We start from the raw sequence: 23,682 nt of genomic DNA on the forward strand, positions 1-23,682 counted from the left end.
CAAACACTACAAAAAAGATGAGTATTTAAGACAGAAAAATCAGTCTCTAATACATTCAAATCAGTTCCTAATGGTTATTAGGGACTGATTTGCCAGTCCCCAGCCAGTAGCAGATACCTAGTCCTAGATAGTGGTTTTAGTGACTAAAAATCAGTCCCCGTTGCATGAAAACAACAGAGACTAACAATCAGTCTCCGATACATAAAAATTTAGTCCTCAATTTGTCCCCCAGAGTCACATCATTTCAGTCCTTAATACATTTCTTCAGTAACTACAAATCAGTCTTAGATACTATGATATTTTCAGTCCCTAGTGTATAACTTTAGGGACTGAATATCAATACTCTAAACATGTCTATATTGTCCCTAATACGATTTGTTAAATTCATGATTCCAAGCTTTAAAGACTGAGAATTAGTTCTCAATACCACATGTATTCAGTTGTTAATATGTTTCTTTTAGGACCGAAAATTAATCTTAGATGGCATGTTATTTTAGTCTTAAATACGTACTTTTAGGGCCAAATAATTAGTCTATGATAACATTTATTTTCAGTCTCCAATATGTGTATTTAGGGAGTCTCCAATATGTGTATTTAGGGACTGGAAATAGTTTTCAATACCTTCTTTATCCAGTCTTGAATATGTATTTACAGTCTCTAATACATTTTTTAGAATTGAAAACAATCTTCGATACGATGTCATTTCATTCTCAACGTATTCAACAAATTATACAATGACGCTTTGATTTAAACTTTAAAACGATAACCAATCGAATGTATGAATAAATTATACGAATTAACTAAATATGAACTTTATATAATATTAAATAATATGTTTTTACTAACATCCTCGATCAGGTCATCATTTCACTTGCATGTTCGGATATTATGCCCTCAAAATCCATAAACTTTGTGCTCATGAACATTGACATTCTTTCATATTCCCTGTAGATTTGTCTCGATCTACCGTCGTTAGCTTTAAGTTCCCCTTCGAGTGCAATAACCTAAAAACCACAATAACGAAGAATATTGCACAAAGTTCGAGAAATATTTAAGTAAAAAAATTAAATATCTCGGGTACCTCACATAATAGAGTATTAAGACGTGGGAGATGTAATTCCAAAAATAAAATATGCGCTTAGTTACAAAATAGAACATTTTGTAAGTTAGGTATGTTTACCAGGAATATATTATTATCACATATACGCTCAACACTTTGTTTGGCAAATGACATATAAATGTAGTGATGTTTGAATAAATCTTTTTAAGGTGCATTGCAATTGTCGTGTAGCAGATAAAGAAGTGAGTAAAACTAGAATAGCATATGGTGATGCTCTGAAACATCTGTAAAATGCATACAAAAAATCAAATCAAAACATCAACGAAATGAATCAAAACGAGAAAACAAGCTACCGTTGGTGAATGCAGCACTAGTTTGTTGAGGAACTTTGAATTATTCAGCAACAAATTTAAGAGCAACACTAAAGGAGCTCCTTCTGGAGGGCTAAGTCTATAAATCACCAACAACTTTCAATCAGAAACACAATCAGCAAAATAAAGTACTTTTAACAGATATATCAATAAAAAAGCCCTAGAAATTGAAGGTGAAGATTGAATACGGACACTTTGATTGGCAGCTTGGGATCAGAGGTGCGATAACCTTGAAAGAGACCTTGCCGCCAGCACCACTAGCCATCGCTAGATAGGAATATTGATTAATGAGTAATAAAAAAATTGAGTTATGGTCATTTTCTTCAGCATCTACTTCACGTTCCATGTTGCACGCAAAATACATCCAAGATCTATCCATGATTTCATGGTTTGGGCTTATATTGGCTGTCATGGTCAACAAACTAGTGAGGATATCTTAAGTTTTGCTTCTTTATAAATGAAAGTAGTCATGAGAGGCACAAGCAATATGAATCAATGCAAGAAAGCCTTAATCGGCTGATTGAAATCAAATTAATACGATAAAGAAAATATACAGTTGGCCCATCATATAACAAAACAAATGATCAATTAAAAAATTAGCAGACGTGACTGGCTCAAAGAATAAATTGCAGAAAAAATTATCACTAACTGAATTAAAAAATTAAAAGATTGAAAATGCAAACATGAAACAGAGAAACTACAATTGTTTGAAGCCAAAATATCGTAAACTGAATTATGATGTTGCAATACACCATGATATCGCAAACGTGAAATTGAGAAACCACAATAAGCAAACTAAAGTTATGATTCCTGTAAGTTTAGGCAATATACCTGACAGCGAAGAAGACGAGTCACAAAAGACGAGACGAGCTTAATGACCTGCAAAAGCCAGAATAAACAGAGATTAGACATGCAATCTAGGGTTCCGATCAATTTGAATTGGCTAATGGGATTAATAATCTATTGAAAAGTAAATCAAATTGAATCGCAAATGATATTTGACCTGCAACCTAGGGTTCTAGAGAAAAAAAAACGACGCAACAATGAAAGACAAATTATAATTTTAGAAGAGGGAAAACGAGTCGGGGAGAAATTTTAGAAGGGGAGGGAAACCAAAAGTGAGAGGGAAATGAATGTTTTCAAGAAATTTTCACTGAGAATGTGGGAAATTTTGAAGTTGTAAAGCTTGGCATAAGAATTAAAAAATAACTCCAAACATAAACTTGTAACCTAGAAAGAACGGTGTAAATTTGTATTTATGTGTTGTCTTTTTGTCGCCCGGTTTTCGGGTTGGTATCATTAGTGAAGTTTATTTTTAAAAAAAGGTTTGGCATATGAGTTAAACGCTTCTTGAAGCGTATGTCAAGCTAATACATGGGTCTAAATAAGCCGAGCCGAGCCAAGCTTAAGCTTTGAAATTCAAACGAGCTGAACCGAGCCAAAGCTCAAACTCGTTTAATTTATAAAAGCTCAAACTCAACTCGGTTCGAGCTTTATTTTTAGACCTTGAGCTCAGCTCATGGGTAGTTTTCAAGCTTGAGCTCAGCTCAGGCTCAACTCATTTATTATTTATTAATTAAAATTAATTTATATTAATTATAATTATTATTATTAATTATATATATAATATAAGGTTAATTAAAAATATATAAATAATAGGCTCGATAAGTGAAGCTTGAGCTCGGGCTCATTTACGAAGCAAGCTTATCGTTAGGCTCGGACTCAGGCTCAAGTTAATTTAGGCTTAGCTCATTACAAGCATTTTTGAACCGATCTCAAGTAGTTGATGAGTGGCTTGGCTCGTTTACACCCTTAAGCTAATATAACACATGTGAAGTGCTATCAAAAAACAAAATTGGTGGCATGAAAGCTAAATGTCACTAAGTTGTGTGCCTCTAAATGGCTTTTTATTTGTAGTGGGTGACTGGGTGGTCAAAGTCCAAAATCCAATCCTGCCACATCATTACAACACATCATACCAAACCTTAATCATTCTACTCCTACTTTTACTTCTAACAATAAGTCATTTCAAACTCCATATCACACCCCACTTATACACAAAAAAAAAAAAAAACAAATTATATTTTATTGAATATGAGTGTGTGGTCCCCACTAAACCAAACCGGACGCAAAGAGTCAAACTCCTCTAACAGCTCACCTCGTTTGTTTTGGTGCTTTGGAATCTGGATGGGAACATGAGTTGTCGTTGATGCTTTTAGTCTCGTCGTCTCTCTCATCGGCCGAACGCAGTTCACTACGCCAATAGTTGATATGCATGCCTCTCCAGCCACATTGTCGTCCATATTGTTTCTTTCATTCGTTTGTTTGTTGTGTACAGAATTGTAGGCTTTAGATTAAGATAAAGATCAAATACAATAGGTCTTATCATACTAAACATGAAAAGAAGAAAACTTATATTATTTTATTTATGTTTTTTCCCATCTATTTAAGCATTGATGTTTAGTAGCCCAAAAAAAAAAAAAGGTTTTCGTGTATTACATTAGAGTAATTACATAATTACTCTATTAATGTAGATACACGTTTTTTTAGATTAAAATACATGCTTAATAAGATGGGGAAAAATTCAAAATAAAAATAAAATTCTCCCCTTCACTTTTCACATTAGTATTTTAACGACATTTGTACAATAACCTTACCCTGATATAGCAAGTGGTACTTATAGTAAGTGGTATTTAGTTTAGGACAAGTAATAAGCAGTATTCGCTTTTATAGAATCCAAATCAAAGAGATATTGCTTGTACCTCAATTCAATTCATTAAATCTTAAACCACCATTTTTAATTTAAACTAACTAGTTTTTTACTATCCCGCGTTGCGGCAAATGTCTCTTGTTGTTTAGTCTGTGTTTACATGTGTTTTGAAATCTCTACGAGCGCACGGAAACCGCTGACAAGAATAAAAAGAAAATATATAATAAAATACTAAAAGATAACCAAAAGAAAATCAACCAAAAAAGTTGTATGGTAATAACGTTGTTCGTATGAAACTTGTGGTCAGATTTGAGTAAATGATACTGGGTACCGGTACCGAATTTCCCGAACCGAAAGATCATAAGTACCAATTCAGTACGACTTTTGGCGTTCCTGGTATCGGTTCGCTACCGTTTTTTACCTTCATATACAGGTACCGTAATTGGTATTTTCGATACCAGTACCGATTCGGTATTGGTTGGCACGGAGCTCATCCCTACCCCTGAAACTAAAAAAAGAAATCATTAAAAGTTGAAGAAAATCAACAAAAAAAAGTTGCACGATACCGTTGTTGTTCGTACGACACCCGTGATCAGGGATAAGCAAATGGTACCGAGTGGCAGTACCGAATTTCCGGAACTAAAAGATTTTTAAAATCAATTCGATGCCGACTTTTGGTGTTTCTGTACCAGGCTGGTGTCGATTTTTATCTTTATGTACCGATAACCGTACTAGTATTTTCGATACTAGTACCGGTTGACAAAAGCTTATCTAACTTAAAAGGTAAAGAAGATAATAAAACTATTAAAAAAACCATATATATTTATTATAACTTTTTTTACTTTTCTATTAAAACATTAAAATAAATTTTTAATATATGAGACTACTGTTCAAAACATACAATTTTTAATATATAGGAGAATTTTTAATATATGAGACTACTGTTCAAAACATACAATTTTTAATATATAGGAGAATATAATATAATATAATATGTTATTAAATTTCCTAAACTTACGTTGCTATATATTACAAAAACAGATTACTTATTAGTTTTTTTATTTACTTTATGACATTATTGTTTAGATATTATCATATTAAAAGAAAATTACTTAATCATTTCATATACAAAAGGCATTCAAGAATAAATATTAGTCCTTAATCAGTTCATATTAAATTACTGTTTAGATATTATCATATTAAGGGAACATATTAAAGACTAAAAATTAGTCCTTAATCATTTCATATACAAAAGGCATTAAAGACTAAATTTTAGTTCTTAATCCAATCTAGTTACTGATTTTCAGTCTCTAATGAGTTACCTCTGTATTAGAGACTGAATATCAGTAGCCCTTACATTTACGCCATTTTTCATTATATATGGAAGGTATTTTGGACCAAAATTCAGTTGCGGATGAGTTTCCCTCCGGAACCCTTTATTGTGCGGACGCATTTGCGACTGAAATTTAGTCTCAGATAGGGTGTCAAGATATTAGCGACTAATGATCAGCCGCCAATATATGTTGCATAAAAATCAGTCCCAAATACTATCGCTAACTGATAAATCAGTCCTAGATATTACATATCTAAGACTGATATATTAGTCCCTAATAATTTAGTCTCTAATGGTCACTTTTCTTGTAGTGAAAGGTCATTCCTCTCAAAGACATCCCAACAGTGGTTCAAAGCTCTGTTGCTAAGGAGTCACAGAAGAAGAAAAGAAGAGAAAAAGTTAAAAACTTGTTTTGTGATTTCTGTGAAAAGAAGAACCATCTAACAAAACATTGTTTTCATCTAAAAGCATATGATATCAACAAAACAAGTGTCATTGTTCCTGCTGAGAGCTGCACCATCTGTGGTAAAACAAACCACAAAACTCAAGAATGTGTGTATCTCAAAAACTTTGATGTAAAAAAGAATGAGTACACTGCATAAACAACCTTGAGTTCATCAACATCATCTGTCAAATTCACCAAGAATCAACCATTGTTTGTGCCAGTTCGAACAGTTGTTACAAAACAGCTGAACCAAACATCTGTCAAAAGAGATGTTCAGGTGACTGATGCACCCACTGCCAATCAATACAGAAGAGGTAAGGGACAACCATCATACCAAAGGATCCCACATGTTTATGAGGTTTACAAAAAGCCTTCTAAACCAAGAGTGAACAGGTATCCTTTTGGCTATCAACAGGTGATTGGTCAAGACCCCCAACAGTGGTTAGAGAAAAACATTCCCAAAAATTTTCAAACCCCTGAGCTAACCACTGTCCATCCACTTGAACTCATCCCAGACACTGTTGAGACCCCATCCAAAGCCTTATTGGCTTTGGAGACCTTAATGAACTAATCCTTTTACTTCATGTGCAGGGAGCTTCTGCATGCTTAGATAGCCTTTGGTATGTTGACAGTGGAGGCTCCAGGCACATGACAGGATGTAAAGTCCTACTCAAAGATTTCAAAATCCATGGAGGGGGTGATATATCCTTTGGTCATAATAGTAAAGGGAAAGTTCTGGGGTCTGGTACAGTGCAGTCTGGTAATGTAAAATTTGAAAATGTCAATCTAATAGACAATCTAAAATTCAACCTCCTGAGTATCTCTCAAATGAGTGATAAGGGCTATGGCTCATTCTTCACAAAGGACTGTTGTAGGATTGTTGGACCAGAAATGGTTGAGAAGATTGAAGCAATAATAAAAAATGGAAAACCCAACTTATTGCTCAAAGAAGTGGCAATGTTTATGTAGTTGATATGTCAAAAGAGAGCCCCAGGACTGATGCATGTCTGTTCTTAGCTGCCTCAAACAAAGAGACAGAATTATGGCACAGGAGATTGGGGCACACAAATCTCAAGACAATCACTGCTATCTCAAAACAGGGGTTAGTAAGAGGGTTACCTCAAAAACTGTTCACATGTCCTGAGCATTGTGTTTCCTGCCTAAAAGGAAAGCAACATAAAAGCTCATACAAATCAATTGAAGAGTCCAAAACAACCAAATGTTTGCAGATGCTTCATATGGATTTGTTTGGCCCAGTTAAAGTCATGAGTCTCAAGAAAAAGAGATATTGCTTGGTTATTGTTGATGACTTTTCTAGGTTTACATGGACTTACTTTTTACACTCAAAAGATGAGACTGCGGGCATTCTGCAAAACTTTGTGAAACAGGTTGAAAAGCAGTTTGATCTTCTAGTAAAAATCTTTAGGAGTGACAATGACACAGAGTTCAGAAATAAGGAGTTAGATGATTTCTGTGTGTTAAAAGAAATTGTAAGGCAGTATAGCATTCCAAGAACGCCAGAGCAAAATGGGGTTGTTGAAAGAAAGAATAGGACTTTGATTGAGGCTGCTAGAACCATGCTTGCAGATTCAGGTTTGCCATTAACTTTTTGGGCAGAAGCAGTAAACACTGCTTGCTATGTCCAAAACAGAGTTTTAATCAACCCTATGCATCAAAAGACTGCCTATGAACTGCTGTATAAAATAAAGCCATTAATTTCATATTTCAAAGTTTTTGGCTGCCCATGCTTCACTTTAAACTTAAAAGATTCTATCTCAAAGTTTGCAGCCAAAATTGATTGTGGTTATCATCTGGGATACTCAACCACTGCTAAGGCCTACAAAGTGTTTAACACAAGGGCTAAGACAGTGGAAGAGACTTTGAATGTAAAGTTCAATGAACTTTCATCAATGAAAATCCCAGCAGATCCTGCAGATTTATTTGATCTTGATAAATTCACATTCGAAAGTGTTGCTGTCAAGTCTAACAATGCAGGTCCATCAGAAAACTCATCATCAGACTATGGATATGAAATCATCATTCCACAACAAAAGTCTGCATCAAGTGGAAGAGCAGCAGATGTTCAAAACAACTGTCAAAGTTCAACCACTGCTACCTCAACAGTTGTTGACCAAAGTAGCCCATCAACCCCTGCTTCCACATCATCAAACACTGTTGACAAAAGTCCTCAAACAGTGGATAAAAGTCAGCATGTGTCCACACCATTACCTCCCATTCCACCACCTTTTGAAGCCACTGCTGATCATCAAAGTCACCAGCAGTGGTTAGCTCAGATGATTCACATATGCAACCTTCCCCACTTAATGCTATCGTTCCATACCAGGGAGATCTTATCTTCTTGAAATCTCATCCACCTGATCAAATCATTGGCAACATCAATGAAGGGGTGCTCACAAGAAGTCAATCCCAAAACATTTGTCTTTTTGCTGGTTTCCTATCTCTCCATCAGCCAGTCAAGTACCAAGAGGCACTAATAGACAACAGCTGGGTAGAAGCCATGCAAGAGGAGCTCCAACAGTTTAGAAGACAACAAGTTTGGGAGCTTGTACCATTTCCAGAGGGTGTGAGTCCTATTGGCACAAAATGGGTCTTTAAAAATAAAACTGATGAAAGGGGTATTGTTGTCAAGAATAAAGCCAGGCTTGTGGTTCAAGGGTTCAGACAGGAAGAGGGCATTGACTATGATGAAACATTTGCCCCTGTAGCAAGATTGGAAGCTATCAGACTATTCCTGGCCTTTGCTGTCAACCACAACATCAAGGTGTATCAAACGGATATCAAATGTGCATTCCGCTATGGTAAGATTCAAGAAGAGGTTTATGTTTGTCAACCTCCAGGCTTTGAGGATCCATTTAATCCAAATCATGTCTACAAGCTAAATAAAGCTTTGTATGGCCTGAAACAAGCACCAAGGGCCTGGTATGAAACTATTTCCACCTTTCTACTTTCCATTGGTTTCACAAGAGGTAAAATTGATAAAACACTGTTTTTGAAATGGAGAGGGAAAGACTTGATGATTGTCCAAATTTATGTGGATGGCATCATTTTTGGAAGCACATGTAATAAAATGTGTGAAGAGTTTAGGAAACTCATGACAGCTGAGTTTGAAATGAGTGCAATGGGTGAACTCCAGTGCTTTCTTGGTCTCCAAGTAAGGCAACTGCAAAATGGAACTTTTATCCATCAAGGCAAATATGCCAAAGAACTTTTAAAGAAATTTGAGATGGATGATTGTAAGCCATGTAGTACACCCATTGCAACCAATAAAATAGTCATGTTTGATGAAAAGGATGATTTGGTTGATCAAACTCTGTATAGAAGCATGATTGGGTCTTTATTGTACCTAACTGCATCTAGGCCAGACATCATGTTTGCAACATGTGTTTGTGCAAGATCCCAATCAGCCCCTAGAAAGTCAAACCTTATTGTTGTAAAAAGGATATTCAGATACCTAAAAGGTGCTCCCACACTTGGTATCTGGTATCCAGCCGATGGTAAAATTGAGCCTTCAGGTTACTCAGATAGTGACTTTGCTGGATGTGACAAGACAAGGAAGTCCACTTCAGGAGGGTGCCAATTCCTAGGCAATTGCTTAGTATCTTGGCAAAGAAAAAAGCAAGCAGTTGTTTCCACATCCACTGTTGAGGCTGAATATATAGCTGCTGCAAGCTGTACAGCCCAACTGCTTTGGCTTCAAAATTAGTTGCTGGATTTTGGTATCACTGCCTTAAAGACACCACTCATGTTGGATAGCCAGGCAGCAGAAAATATCCTCAAAAATTCAGTTTCACATTCAACCACCAAGCACATTGATATCAGACATCACTTTGTGAGGGATTTCTATGAAAAAGGTTTGATTTCTCTGCACCATGTTCCAACTAAAGATCAGCTGGCAGATGTGCTAACCAAAGCATTAGACACATCCACCTTTGAAAGCTTGATCTCTAGGATTGGCATGCTGAACATGGAATAACAGGCAAAATCCTGTTTTTCTATGAATAAAAACATTAAAATGTTTTCAGAAAATCAAAAATCAATCCTTAAAAATAGCTAAAAATGAATTTTTCATTAAATCCTTAAAAGTCTGCCATAACCACTGTTTTGTTCAAATATCTGTTCTGCTCAATATTCTGTCCACTGCTGAAAGTCAACCCCTGTTCTCTCATATTCCTTGATAATCACTGTTGTTCAAAATCAGTGTTTTTATCCACTCATAGTAAAAATCACCCACTGCCTTCGTTATTACCGTTGTAACCACTGATCTTGTTCCATCAGTGTTTTCATAAAACACTTGTCCTTCATTTCATCAGGGGTTGGCACATGGACAGTACATAGCGGTCAGATCTGTTGTAACCGCTGCCACGTCAGCATTCACTTTTTCTTTATAAAACCCTTCTCAACACCCCCAAACAGGGTTTTTACTGCCGAATCGAATTCACAAGTTCTTTCTCAAAGCAGTTTCCATCTCTCTCTCTCTCTCTCTCAAATCATTCATCATTCTTCGTCTTCAACATGACAAAATCAAAGTCTTCTTCATCTGTGAAATCCACTTCAAAATCATCTTCCAAAAAGGCCACTCAAATGGCTACCACATCCATTGAAATTCCATACAAGCTCCTCACAACTATCTGGGTCTCCTTACAAAACCCGGTACCATCGATACCTACGATTCCATCATTGATACTATGTCATCTTCAAAGTACAAAACTTTGTTGACAGAAGATGCTCCAATTTACCTAAAAACCCAGAGAGAATTTTGGAAAAATGCCACACTTGAAACACAAGGTGAGACAGTCACAGCCATTAATTCTTCAATAATGGGTAAAAAGGTTCACATCACCCCACAATCCATTTTAGCGGTATTCGAACTCGATGATCAGCAAGGTAAAACTTATTTTCCCAAAATCGAGTATCAAAATGATTTTCTTGAAAGGGGGTATGCAGAACAAATGAGGAGGGATACCTTACAAAAAGGTAACTTTCCTCCTACAACAAGATTTTTATTCCATACCCTCTTGATGTGTGTTTCAAATAAAACAACTGCTTTTAATAAGATACCATTAAAGATTCGATACCTGGGATATGCTATTTTACAAAATGAAAATTTTAACTATTCCCAAGAAATCTTTGATGACTTGGTTAAAAATGGTTCTGCAAAATCATTTTTATTATTTCCAAGGTTCTTAAGTTATTACTTTCAAAAGAAATTTGGAAAGGATGATTCACATGTGCTCATCCAAGGTGATTCTTTTCAAATAAACAGCTTAACAGCTGAAACTTTTACAAGATTATCAACACCTTGCAAAACAAAAGCAGAGGTTCCTGAGCAGAATTTAGCAACTCCAACTGCTTCTCAGGTACCTGCTGCTGAGCCCACTGTTCTAGGTGATCATAGCAGCAAAACAACTGCTGTGAAACCCATACCTAAGATCACCAAAAAGCCAAGACAAAAGAAAACACAAAAACCCCCCAAACCTATAAAAAGGGCAACTCTGGAAGATGAGATCCCAGAGCAACTGCCAGTGACAACACAAAAGTCACAAGAAACCACTGCTGCTACTTCCTCACAGCAGTTGGTAGAAAGATCTCAACCCATGCCTAAAACTCCTCCTGCTTCTTCTCAACAAGAACAGGTTGTAACAATGGGGACACCACAATATGATGCTCTGGAATCACTTGCTTCCATCATCCACAGCCCACAGCCCGGGGCCAATTCGCTTTCTATACCCAACCTTACCTCCACAATTCCCCCACAAACAAAATTATTGTTGCATGCTCTTGATCTGAACCAGACACAAACCAGTCCTTCTCAATCACCTTTCAATGAGAACATACCTCAACAAGTGACTGGGTCTGATGTTTCAGTCATTGCTAACCCACCAACAACACCTGAGGAGGTTACACCCCTTGAGTTACAAGTAACTCTTGGTGGTAGTTCAAGTGAAGCAGCCACTACAAGTGCTGAACCCACTGGTTTGCATTTGGACAGTGGTTACATCAATAAGACTTCCTTGAACGCAATTTCTTCTCTGGGAACACTTGTGTATCCAGTCTTCATTGGTTCAATAAAAAGTGTTTCTCATTTTGAAGGAAGAAGTCCCCAGTTCCAAGACAAAGGGCATCAGTGGATGATTTCTGGGATACACTTCCTCAATCAACCACTGTTACAATCACTGCTAGTGGGAAATCAGATGATCCCATTAAGTTGGGTGATGGTTTAATGTACCAAGAATTGACGGATAGAGTTGATAAAGTGGACACTTCTGTTGCAGAAATCAAAGACATGTTGCAACAGTTGTTGAAAGTTCAAAAGGTACCCACTGCTGCACCAACTCCAACAGCTGCTCCATCATCTGCTCCTTCAACAGATGAGCTGTGGAGTTTATTTCAACCACTGCTCAAACATCAAAGAGAATTAGCTGATCAGCAGCATGAGATTCAAGTCCAAAAGATCATAAATCTCATGGAGTCAAGGTTTAAAGATACCTAAGCTGATATCAAGGCTATAAAGGCCCACATACTGAACACCACTGGCACTACTCCTCCCACTATTATCTTTATGGATAACCCACCACCAGATAATGCCAAAAAGGGGGAGAAATTGAAACAGATGAAAAAGAGGGGATATGAAGATGTCTGTATATTGAACCACAAAAAGATAGCATGCTTAAAGACATTCCCTTGCCAGATGGAACCAAGAAGATTGATGTAACCACAAATGCACTTGCTGAAGCAAAAGCAAGTGTAAAAAGGGATAGAGAGGCTAAGGATAAATCCAGGTGGGAACAGGAGAAAAGAGCATTTATGGAGCTGAATGAGCAGAGTATTTCTGAGCCAAAGGATGATAAAATCCTGAGCCAAAAAGTAAGAATCCTACTAGAAAAGTGAGGGAACCCAAACACACACCATCCAGACCCACAAAGCAAACTCCTAAACCTACCAAAAACCTCACACATTAATCTTCCACCCAAACAGCTGTTGTAACACCTGCTGTATCAACAACTGTTGGTACTTCAGTGGTTTCAACAGTTGTTAAACCAAAAACCATCACTTCAACCACAAAAACTGCTCCCACTTCAACCACTGCCCTACCAAATATTCCATCACCACCAAAAACAATCTCACCACCATCACCTCCGGTCAAAAAGCAGAAGACAGCTGATGACACATCATCAGTTGTAATGACAACAGTGGTTGAAACACCAGTTGTTTCAACAACTGCTAGTCAGCAACCTTCCACTTCAATCACTTCCACTACAATACCCACCACTCAAATCACCACCACTGAACCATCCAAAACATCATCAGCCTCACCTCAACCAAAAAGGAGAAGGTTAATTCTGAAATGATGATTCTTCACCACCACCAACATCTTCACAACCTTTATCACTTGCTACTATACCAAACCCTGTTCCTCTCTCATCAGCTCAAGTTCAAAAGCCAATCACTGACATTACTCCTGCAGGTGTCCAATATCCTCTAGAGCTTATAGCAGTCAGAGAAGAGATCAAATCCTTCTACTTTGAGGATGACCCTGCTAAAAGGAGTTTGCCATCTGTTGAAGGATATCCCAGGCCTAACAACATTGAAGAATACTTGAAAGTTAAGGCTCAACAAGCAGAGGATATCTCCAAAAGAAATTCACAAGGAAAGTCTGACAAAGAAATTCAAAGACATTATCAATTTCTACTCACATAAGCCAGATCTTTGGAGCAGTTTGCAAAGAATGTATGTCAGCAAATATCAGAAAGAGCAGATGAATCCCTGAGAAAAGACAACATTGAAAACATCATGACTTACAAGAAATATAAGGGAGAGAAATACATGTACAAAGAATGGACCATTCCTGAGCTTGAAAGTGAAGCAGCCAGGATTCAAGAAATGATCAAGAATAAGGTAAAACATACTCCACCTGATTGGGAAAAATACAAGAAGAATGTACCTGATAAGGTATTGGAGCTGAAGAGAATGAAAGAGGAATTGATCACTGCTGATTTTGGGTCAAAAAACCAAGTGATGAGATGGAAAGAAGACAAAGTCAGGGCCACTTACAAAAAGTTGGAGGAACTAAGGAAGAAAAATCCACAGATTCCACAAAAACCTGACTATCCTAAAGCAGAGGTTTCAACAAGACCACCAAAGCTGCAAGTCAGGAGAGCCACTGCTCCATCAGGTGCCTTTCTTTATCAAAGAAGAAGGCGAAAACAGATGGATGCAGAAACAGCAGAGGAAATAGCTACTGGTAATGAAGTTATAAAAATGGTTTATAAACAGATGATGGCTGATATTCCTGAACTTGCTCAAGCTCAAAGAACTGCTCAGTCAGTCATCACCAGGCCAGCATCTCCAAACTCCTCATCTAATAAAAATCTCCCAAGAAACCCACCAGACTCAAAAGTACTAAAGTGGAAAACTGACAAACAGACCCATGTACTAATTGTGATCAAGTCTAGTGGAGAAGTGAACAAAATATCAAGGGAACAAGCACTTGGCCTGATTGTTGAAGATCTGCAGGATCTACTTGATCTTCCACTTTGCAGGGATGAAGATGATACAGATGCCTTAGACTTTGAGTTACAACTCAAAGGGCAAATAAGGGAACTGTTGATGAGGTAATAAAGTTCCACAATAATGAAGGCTTTTGGTATTATCTGTTCCAGGGGGAGATTGTTGGGATTGAACCCTATCAGAAGAACAGATAATTAAAGCCAAAACTGGATCAGAGCAGTGGATCCAAAATAAGCAGAAGTTATGTTTACATTCTCTCCCCTTGAAAGTGGTTTCAACATCTGATGACCACCATCCACTGATCCTTTAACTGCTGACCAAGTTAAAAGCTGATGAAGACTAAAGCCCTGTTGATCAATCTACTGCTATGGGTTAAGCACTGTTGGAGTTATCAAGTATTGCTGGAGTCACAACAGTGGAAGGATAAAGCAGTAGTTTAGTTTTCTTATGTAATGTATTGTAAACAGTAGATAGCATAGCAGTGTTTGTATTAGATCAGTTGTTAGAGTTTGTTAGGAGGTTAGATGTCACTTTCATGGTGACGTCAGCCAAGATGCTTCAGTGGTTTGGGCGTGCCTATAAATAGAACAGTACCCTGTACTGTTCTATTAGCTCTTCATCACTTTTCTTCCTATACGAACAAACACAGTGAGCTCAGGCTGAGGGGGAGTTTGTTACATGCATGCATTGTAATCATAGTTGGAATAAATTCAATTATTCGGTTCTATGTGAAAATGTGTGTTAAAAGCAATTCTCCTGTTTGATTGTGTGCAAAGTTTATTTCCATTTATATTCCGCTGCATTACTTGTTCATCTTTCATCTTAAATCAAACGTAAAACACAATCAATCCAAACTCAGATCCTAACAAATGTCGTAATTGTACCTGCAAATTCATCACATATTGTATTGATACGAATTCAGATATGTATTCATTTCGGATGACTCGGACGATAAAATAAAAATATTATATATTTACGACTCGTTACGGACTCGATGCTTATTACGGACGACTCGGACGATAAAATAAAAATATTATATATTTACGACTCATTACGGACTCGTCGCTCGTTACGGACGAATCGGACGATAAAATAAAAATATTATATATTTACGACTCGTTACGGACGAGTCGCTCGTTACGGACGACTCGTACGATAAAATAAAATATTATATATTTATATATTCAAAATGGTATAAATATTCAAAATATAGGTTGATAATGATTAAACTTTCTTTTACAATGCCTTTACCTCTAAATCATTCAGATTATCTTCATCTTTCACTGCTTCAGTTAAATCCACTCGAGTTCACCCGAATACATTCCGCCTCCATCATCTGTAACAATAGTTCCAATATTTAGTTTAGCCAAAAATAAAATATTAGAAAACCCAGATATCATAATGAAAATATAAAATAAGTATGCATCATTTAAGTTTGGATTCAAAATACATGTCACCTAAATCTTAAAAGTCAAAGTGAACTTTGATTTCACGATGGACGGAGTAGTTTAGTTACAGATTCATGCCTGAAGCCTTTAAAGATATTTTCATAATAAAACTAAGTGTTGAACACATAGCAGTGAAATTTCAGAATGTTCTTCCCAAATGCGATTGCATTAATCACATGTTCACATTCTTTAAGAGCAAAATAAATCAAGAGTTGTCACAGTAAGTCATCAGCAAAGTAAATCAAGAGCTGTCACAGTAAGTCATCAAAAAATATTTTAGTACTTTATTGAATAAACTCTTTCTTAACATATTTGATTGGGTTTAGGTTCAGGAAATTTGGCGTTTGTTGACATCACAACACCCCAACGACTGCCAGTTGTAGTCATTAAAGTTACATGAAACTGTTTTTTTCCATTTTCTACTGATGCATATATACAGATGATTCACTCACTTTAATGAGGTTGGTTACGGAACCAGAACTCATTTTGGTTTGTTAATGACTTGTAGTAGACGGCTCAGAATAGGTATTGAAGATGTGACGGCTGCATAACAGGTTGCTAGTAGCAAACACAAGTCACATAACCATGATTAAGCATTGTTTATCTACTTTCATTTAATTCAAACTGAAATCATTAATCACCAAATTATTATTTTGAAGTTATGTTTCGTGACATATATTTCTTAATAATAATCTTGTTGTTTTAAAAGATGATTCCATCTAATATTCTATCACAAATGAGCATGCCATAATAATTGCAAGGATATTCAATCAGCATAATACAGAAAAATATATATTTACAGGAATCAAAACACTAACAACACTTGTAACACATTTAATAATAATAATAATAATAATAATAATAATAATAACAACATTAAACTGTAGAAGCACAAGCACTTGTCTATCTGCCTATTGGCAAAGTTATTCTGGGAAAACACATCAGAATTCAGGTATATACCTACTGCTGTAGAATGTTTGTATACAGTAACAATTGACTTTCAAACTAAAACATCAACAACATAATAAAATTTCAATAAAAGACTAATCAATTTCAACAAATAGCAGCCAAAAGAGATCAAAATTGAGATGAAAAATAAGTAGAAACGAACACAAAAAGGCGACCGTTGATACGAATGAGCAAATATAAAAGTGAATTTTAGAAATTAGAGCTCATAGGTCAATGACTGAGATCCATTTGAGAGTGGAGTAGACAGATTCAGATCATCGGTAAAATAGGATTCTTTGACGGAAGAAACGACACCGGCGAATGATTGTTTCTCTTTTTTGGTGGCGTCGGCGACTGGTGGCAGAAGCCAGGCGTTGTAGCCATGCATTTGTACCGGTGGTTTTTTGTGTAATTTTTTTTTGGGGGGGGGGGTGTAGAGATAGATTTATAAGGAACCCTTTCGTACCAAACACGTGAGCCTGGATGCACTTCAACAAAACCTCATTCCTGTACCAAACACCAAATGGGTTTTGGTACTACACTAAGGTTGAAAATAGACATTGTACCCACAATGCTTGCGTACTGGTTGGTTGAAAATTATAATGAAAAGACAAACACCCTAAATGTTGGCAACCATACCATACATATAAATGAAGAATTGGTAAACTCTTTAACGGGTATACCAAATGGAAGGGTGCCCGTGAACATGAAAAAAGACCAACAACTAAAGACCATGTGGTGGCTGAGTGGAAAGCACAGTTCCGAGGGGCTGAGTGGAAAGCAAAGATAGGAGGGTTGGGCTGGGTTAACAGACCAAGTGTGAGGATATACTTTGATAACGTTTTGCCTATGATGCATGGCTTTGGGAGAAACTTCTGTCTAAATTTCCTTGTAGCATTCTTCACTATAATGGGGCATGCAACTGACAATGCATTCGTCAACAACACAATTCTTGCACAATGTTACACCAGTTGTTCAAATAAACCAAATGAACTGGTGTAGTTATATCATCCAATGCTTGCAACACGCCAAAACCGCATGGGCTCCCAAAAAGCATTACACAGGGCAACTGATCATACTTGCAGTAAGAATAAAATTACACTATTCATTTGTGTGTCATTAAAACGCCAAAAAATATATGTCATTTGAAAATCTATTTTGTTACAGCTTGCCTTGGTAAGCGATGCTTGCAATTTGAAAAAAAGGGACCGAAAAGAAGGATACCCAATTGAGTGGGTTACAACAGAAACTCTTGACTTATTTGAAAGAGCAATGGCAAAACACCTTGTGGGCAATGAAGTAAAAAGGAATACATTCAAAAAAGGTAAAGGAAGCAAGCCCCAAAAAACAAGAAAAATGCAGATTGTTGTTCGTGATAAAGATGATGGTGATGATGCTGAGAATGAAGATGAAGATAATGTTCACAAGGTCGATGAGCATGATGATGAGTTTGATGATGATGATGGTTTTGATCATGATGATCATTATAACTATGAACTGCAAAACGCCAGGCCCTTCAATGATGCTGAAGAGGCTTCACTTCAAAGGATGGTGAATGAGGATATAGAAAGCCGGGAAACGATGTTTGAAGTTTCTGCATCAGGAAACCATGCTCTTATCAGAGAAGTAACACAGTATGACAACATTTTTGCTGAAGAAGAAGAACAAAACATAGAACCTGAAGAGGTATGTTGTTCAAATAATAAATTAAAAAAAAAACCAAAAAACACCATAATAAACAAAATCCTTTTATTTATTATAACAGGAAATGGCTGATAAATTGGATGGAGCATACAAAGAATTAGAAGACCGTTACAATAAAATGAGCACATTGTTAAAACAGTCAAAGACTGAATACCCAAATAGCCTCCTGGTACACATTAAATACTCACAATGTATGACATTGTTGGAGAACATCTCAAAATTTGTTGATGAAAACGCCAAAGAAATGCCAGCTAAAACAGAAGAAGATACACAAGAAACTGAGGATGAAAATGAGATGGTACTAGGAGATGAAAATGAACAAGAAAGGGAAAATGAGAAGGCTGAAAAAGAAAACGCCATTAAAGAGCAAACAGTTCATGAAAACGCCAAAGAATTTGAAAATGAAGAACAAGGAGAGGAAGGATGCGAAAATGAAAAAGAAAGGGAGAAGGAGATAGCTGGACTTGAAAACGCCATTGAAGAGGAAACAGTTGATGAAAATGCCATGCAAGTGGAAATACTTCATGAAAACGCCATTGAAGATGAAAATGAAGGAAAAGGAAAAGAAGAAGGAAAAGGAAAAGGAAAAGGGGAAGGAGAAGAAGAAGAGGAAGGGGAGTGGGAAGGGAATGGTGAAGGGATGGAGAAAGAGAAGGAAAATGAGAAAGAGAAGGAGAAAGGCAAGGAAGGATGGGGCAATAGAAAAAAATGCCGAACCCTCGACTGCTACAACAGCGCCAATATATGATGATGAAAAGGATAGTACATCATCAGATGAAGATGTAAACGAAAAGGATATTGAGAGGTGGAGTTGTGATTTCAAGACACTTGAATATCACATTTCAAGATACAATGGGGAAAAAATAATTAAGAGGAATATTGCTGAGATTTTGGAGCTGCCAGGACAAGATCTAAAACAAATGATTGATATTAAAGAAGGTCTTAACAATTCAAAGATGGTGGATGAAGCAATTAAAGCAATAAAAAAACATCCGCAACTTGCTGAAGAGACCCCAAAAATGCCTGTATTTGATAAGACACCAAACATCGCCACGACAGAAACAAAAGATAGCCAGGCATTCAACACTGAAAAAGAAAAAACTGAAGGGGAGATGGTGAACAAAAGTGTTGACCAAGAAGAGGCAGTGTTTGATAAAACACCATATGAACAGCCACCAACTACATCTGGGAAAAACCTCTTGTAAAGTTTTGAAGAGGAAAAGACACCAAATAAACCCCATGATGAAAACGCCATCAACACATCACCACCAAAAACGCCAAACATGTCAGATGTGCAGGAGAAAAGTGATGAGGACAACACTCCAGACATCACAAAGCTGATGCAAGAAAATAAAATTTTAAACCCTGAAGAGCTGCCTGGTGTTGAAAAAGCTGATAAAGATGATGAAGAAGATAAAAACATAAAAAATAAGAATGTGGCTGAAGAGGAGAAGAGAGATAAAAAATTGAGCAAGGCATGTTTGTCACCTTATCTATGGAGGCAAGTGGTGATACATGAAAAAAGGACAAACCCTGAAAATAACCTCTCCACATACATCTTCACTGGAATCGGCGATTATGAGTATGTACACTTCTCTCAAAATAAAACGCCAAACTTTCAATTCATAACATTTACTTGAGAATATGCATGCAAAAACAATCAAAACGCCATGTATTATAATAGAATGAGTTTGTATAACTAAAACGCCAAATGATATTCTTTTAGAACAGAGCTGTTCAAGATGGGAGAACAGCTCAAAATAAAACGCCAAACTATCCATTCATAACGTTTACTTGAGAATATGCATGCAAAAACAATCAAAACGCCATATATTATAATAGAATGAGTTTGTATAACTAAAACACCAAATGATGTTTTTTTAGAACTGAGCTGTTCAAGATGGGAGAAAAGTTTCTCATGAGGGTGATATGTGAGAGCATGAAACCAGGATTTCAAGCACACGTCTCAATTATTCTAAGTTGGGCACATATCCAGAACTATGAAGAAAGATACAAGGCTCAAGAATCACCCTCAAGGTTATTCTGCACAGAAATACTGCTGGTAACTCTTTTTCTATATATATTTGATAACATTATAAAATGACATTGTTTTGTTGTTTAATTATGTGGTACTCAATATTACAGAATACTCCGGCATACTACGAAACGACAACAGAAGATGCACGAAACAATGAATTCAACAGAAACATGAAACTGTTCTGAAAAACACACGTTTCAAAGAAGACAAGAAACAGAAAACCATCAAGGATTATGAACTGGTCTTCGTGCCAATAATCTGGGAAAGACATTTCTATGTTGTATGTTTCAACATGAAACACAAAAGAGTTGATGTATTGGACAACAGCCATGTAGGGGATAAAGTAAGCATAAAAAAAGTATGGAGGATGGGTGGAAAAATTGGTAAGTATCTTAAAAACTTTGAATATAGGAACTATGTTAACAAAACGCCAAACTAATATATGCAAAAAAAATGTGAAAACTGCAGCACGGAGCTTTTGCAAACTACTTGCGTATTAAAAATCACCCAAAGCATGAGATCATGAGCAAGGCGAAGGTTATCAGACAAATGATGGATTGGAGGACAAAGTCTAACGTCATCGACTGTGGAATTTTCGCAATGAGGCATATGGAAACATACATGGGGGATATAGCTAGTTGGAAAAGTGGTTTGGCAACAGAAGATGCCCCAAATCAACTCCAACAAAAACAGCTAAATGAACTAAGGGTAAAATAAATTGGAAAAATCCTGTTTCATAGCGAAAATGAAAACATAGACCCAGTGAAAAGTTGTCTGAATACATTCATGGCTTATGGGGGAGAAAGAATACGTAAGTTGTTTGACAAAGCAGAAGAGAGAATAGCAAAACGAATGTCAGAATATGTAGATTAGCTAAACACCATGTATTTTAATGTTGACTATCATGTTTTACTCTTTAAATCATTACATCTACATGTTTGGTTGTGTGATCTACTACCGTATTTCGGCAAATCAAATAAAACGCCATGATTAGAAAAATTAACAAAAAGTAACCATTTAAAACATAAACAAAATTAAAAAAAGAGCTAAAAAAACTAAATTAAGACAAGTAGAAAACACAAAAACGCCAAATCTATAGGAAATTAATAAAACGCCATTAAAACATAAACGCCATTCGTAAAAAAATACTTTTTAAAAAAACGCCATGAAAAAACAAGCATAAAGATGAAAACGCCATTAAAACACAAACGTCATTCGTAAAAAATACACTTTTAAAAAAAACGCCATGTAAACTAGCATAAAGATGAAACCGCCATATATATTTAATTATTTTTGGGCAAAGCAATCATAACGCCATTGTTTAGCGGGAAGTGGACAATGACAATCGTACCCCGGCATAACAATTAGCGCTCCCAGCCACGTGTTGGACCAGGATCCGTTTTCACCGTTCTCACACTTTTCACCGTTCTCTCCTGATCTCGTTTCTATATAATAAGAGTTAATAGCCAAAATGGTCCCTGAGGTTTGGTCATTTTTGCCACTTTAGTCCAAAATCCAAAATTTTTAAATTTGGGTCCCTGAGGTTTGCATTTTGTTGCCATTTTAGTCCAAATTTCAAATCAGATCAGATTTCTAAAAAAAAACACTGGTTTTTGTCCTTTTCCTCAGGGGCATTTTGGTCATTATACCCCCTTTAAAGTTCATCTTCCCAAAAAAAAAACCCAGTTCATCTGCACTTCCTCTCTCTTACATAACTCATTCTATCTTTAAATACCCTAATTCATTTAGGGTTATCATAGATTCATCTGCACTAAAGCAGACCACCTCCACCGCACATATTAAAGAGACCATCTTCTTCGAACAAAACCAAACCCTAACCGCCGGATCTGCAGCCCACAACCACCACCTCCACCGTCACATTAAACCACCACAACCTCCACCTCCACTTCCGGATCTGACCCCCACCGTCACCTTCACCACCCCCATGATATCCGGCCGATTACCGGCGTCTCGCACTCACATAACCCCTGTCACCACCTTCCCTCTTCGTGAACAACAAATCAACAAAAACCTAGATCATTTAGCACCAATTCTACACACACATCTATATTCAGAAGTGTAAAGGGAGAATCTGAGGAGAGAGAGAGAACGGCGGCGGTGGCGGAGCGGAGTGGAGTGGAGCTGCAGGGGAGGTGGTGGCGGAGCCGACGACAGTCCGGTTCATTCCCTCCTCGGTCAGTGATTGTATTTCATTTTCTTTGAGATTTTGGGTTAAATGATTTGGTATTTAAGGAATTTTTGTTACGAAATCCTCTTCAAAGGGGCTATGAAGATGAAGACATTCTGGGTTTTGTTGATTTGTTGTTCATCTGCATTTTGGATATTTGGGTTTTGGAATTTATGAAGATCTTCATCTGGGATTTGTTGTTCATCTGCGTTTTGGTCAGATCATCATCTGGGTTTATGAAGACATTCTGGGTTTTGTGAACAGTGGTGATCTGTGGATGGCGGTGGTGATCTGTGGATGGCGGATCTGTGTAGAGAGAGAGAGAACTGAGAGAGAGAGTGTGTGTATCTGGGTTTGATCTGGGTTTTGCTTGTTTTTGATATAGAGTAAACTGCCATTTTGATCTGTATTTATTTATAAAATATAAATGACCATTTTGCCCCTAAGGATAAAGACAAAATAACCAGTTTTTAATAGTCAAACAGAAGGTAATTTGAAATTTGGACTAAAATGGCAACAAAATGCAAACCTCAGGGACCCAGATTTAAAAATTTTGGATTTTGGACTAAAGTGGCAAAAGTGAGCAAACCTCAGGGACCATTTTGGCTATTTTTTTTTGAACGGCCAACGAATCCTCCAAATGGGCTACTGGCGAAATTCACCACATCGGGATACACTCGCCTTCCGAACCGGGGAAAACCCCCACCTAGGGCCGAAGCCCGTGAACACTCGCCCGAAGGCACGACAGTGCGGTGAGGTAAAACCCGCTCAGTTCAAGGATCGAACTAGCGATCGCCGCCTACTCGCCTAGTCTCCCATCATCACCAGGTGCCGCAGAAACTAAATGCTAGGGACCGGAATTGAACTTGAGTCACTTGGAACACAAGATCTCTCCCTTACCACTCCAT

General features: G+C 36.9%; 1 protein-coding gene and 1 long non-coding RNA gene across 2 annotated transcripts; one reads left to right on the forward strand and one right to left on the reverse strand.

The window, feature by feature from the left end:
• Positions 1–727: 727 nt before the first annotated feature.
• LOC110917961 lies at positions 728–2,611 on the reverse strand. Its single transcript, XR_002580974.2, has 5 exons — positions 2,435–2,611; positions 2,263–2,310; positions 1,624–1,836; positions 1,414–1,510; positions 728–1,004 (listed from the first exon to the last, which is right to left on the reverse strand). It is a non-coding gene; the product is annotated as an uncharacterized LOC110917961 (long non-coding RNA).
• An 8,014-nt stretch (positions 2,612–10,625) lies between these two features.
• Positions 10,626–19,753, forward strand: LOC110919445 (DNA ligase 1-like). Its single transcript, XM_022163710.1, has 6 exons — positions 10,626–10,914; positions 12,213–12,414; positions 17,847–17,928; positions 18,012–18,530; positions 18,610–19,059; positions 19,307–19,753. Exons 1-6 carry the CDS (start codon positions 10,626–10,628, stop codon positions 19,751–19,753), a joined length of 1,989 nt encoding a protein of 662 aa, XP_022019402.1.
• Positions 19,754–23,682: the final 3,929 nt, after the last annotated feature.

This window comes from Helianthus annuus, chromosome 16 (assembly GCF_002127325.2).
Source record: "Helianthus annuus cultivar XRQ/B chromosome 16, HanXRQr2.0-SUNRISE, whole genome shotgun sequence".
In the NCBI taxonomy this organism is placed as follows: Eukaryota; Viridiplantae; Streptophyta; class Magnoliopsida; order Asterales; family Asteraceae; genus Helianthus; species Helianthus annuus.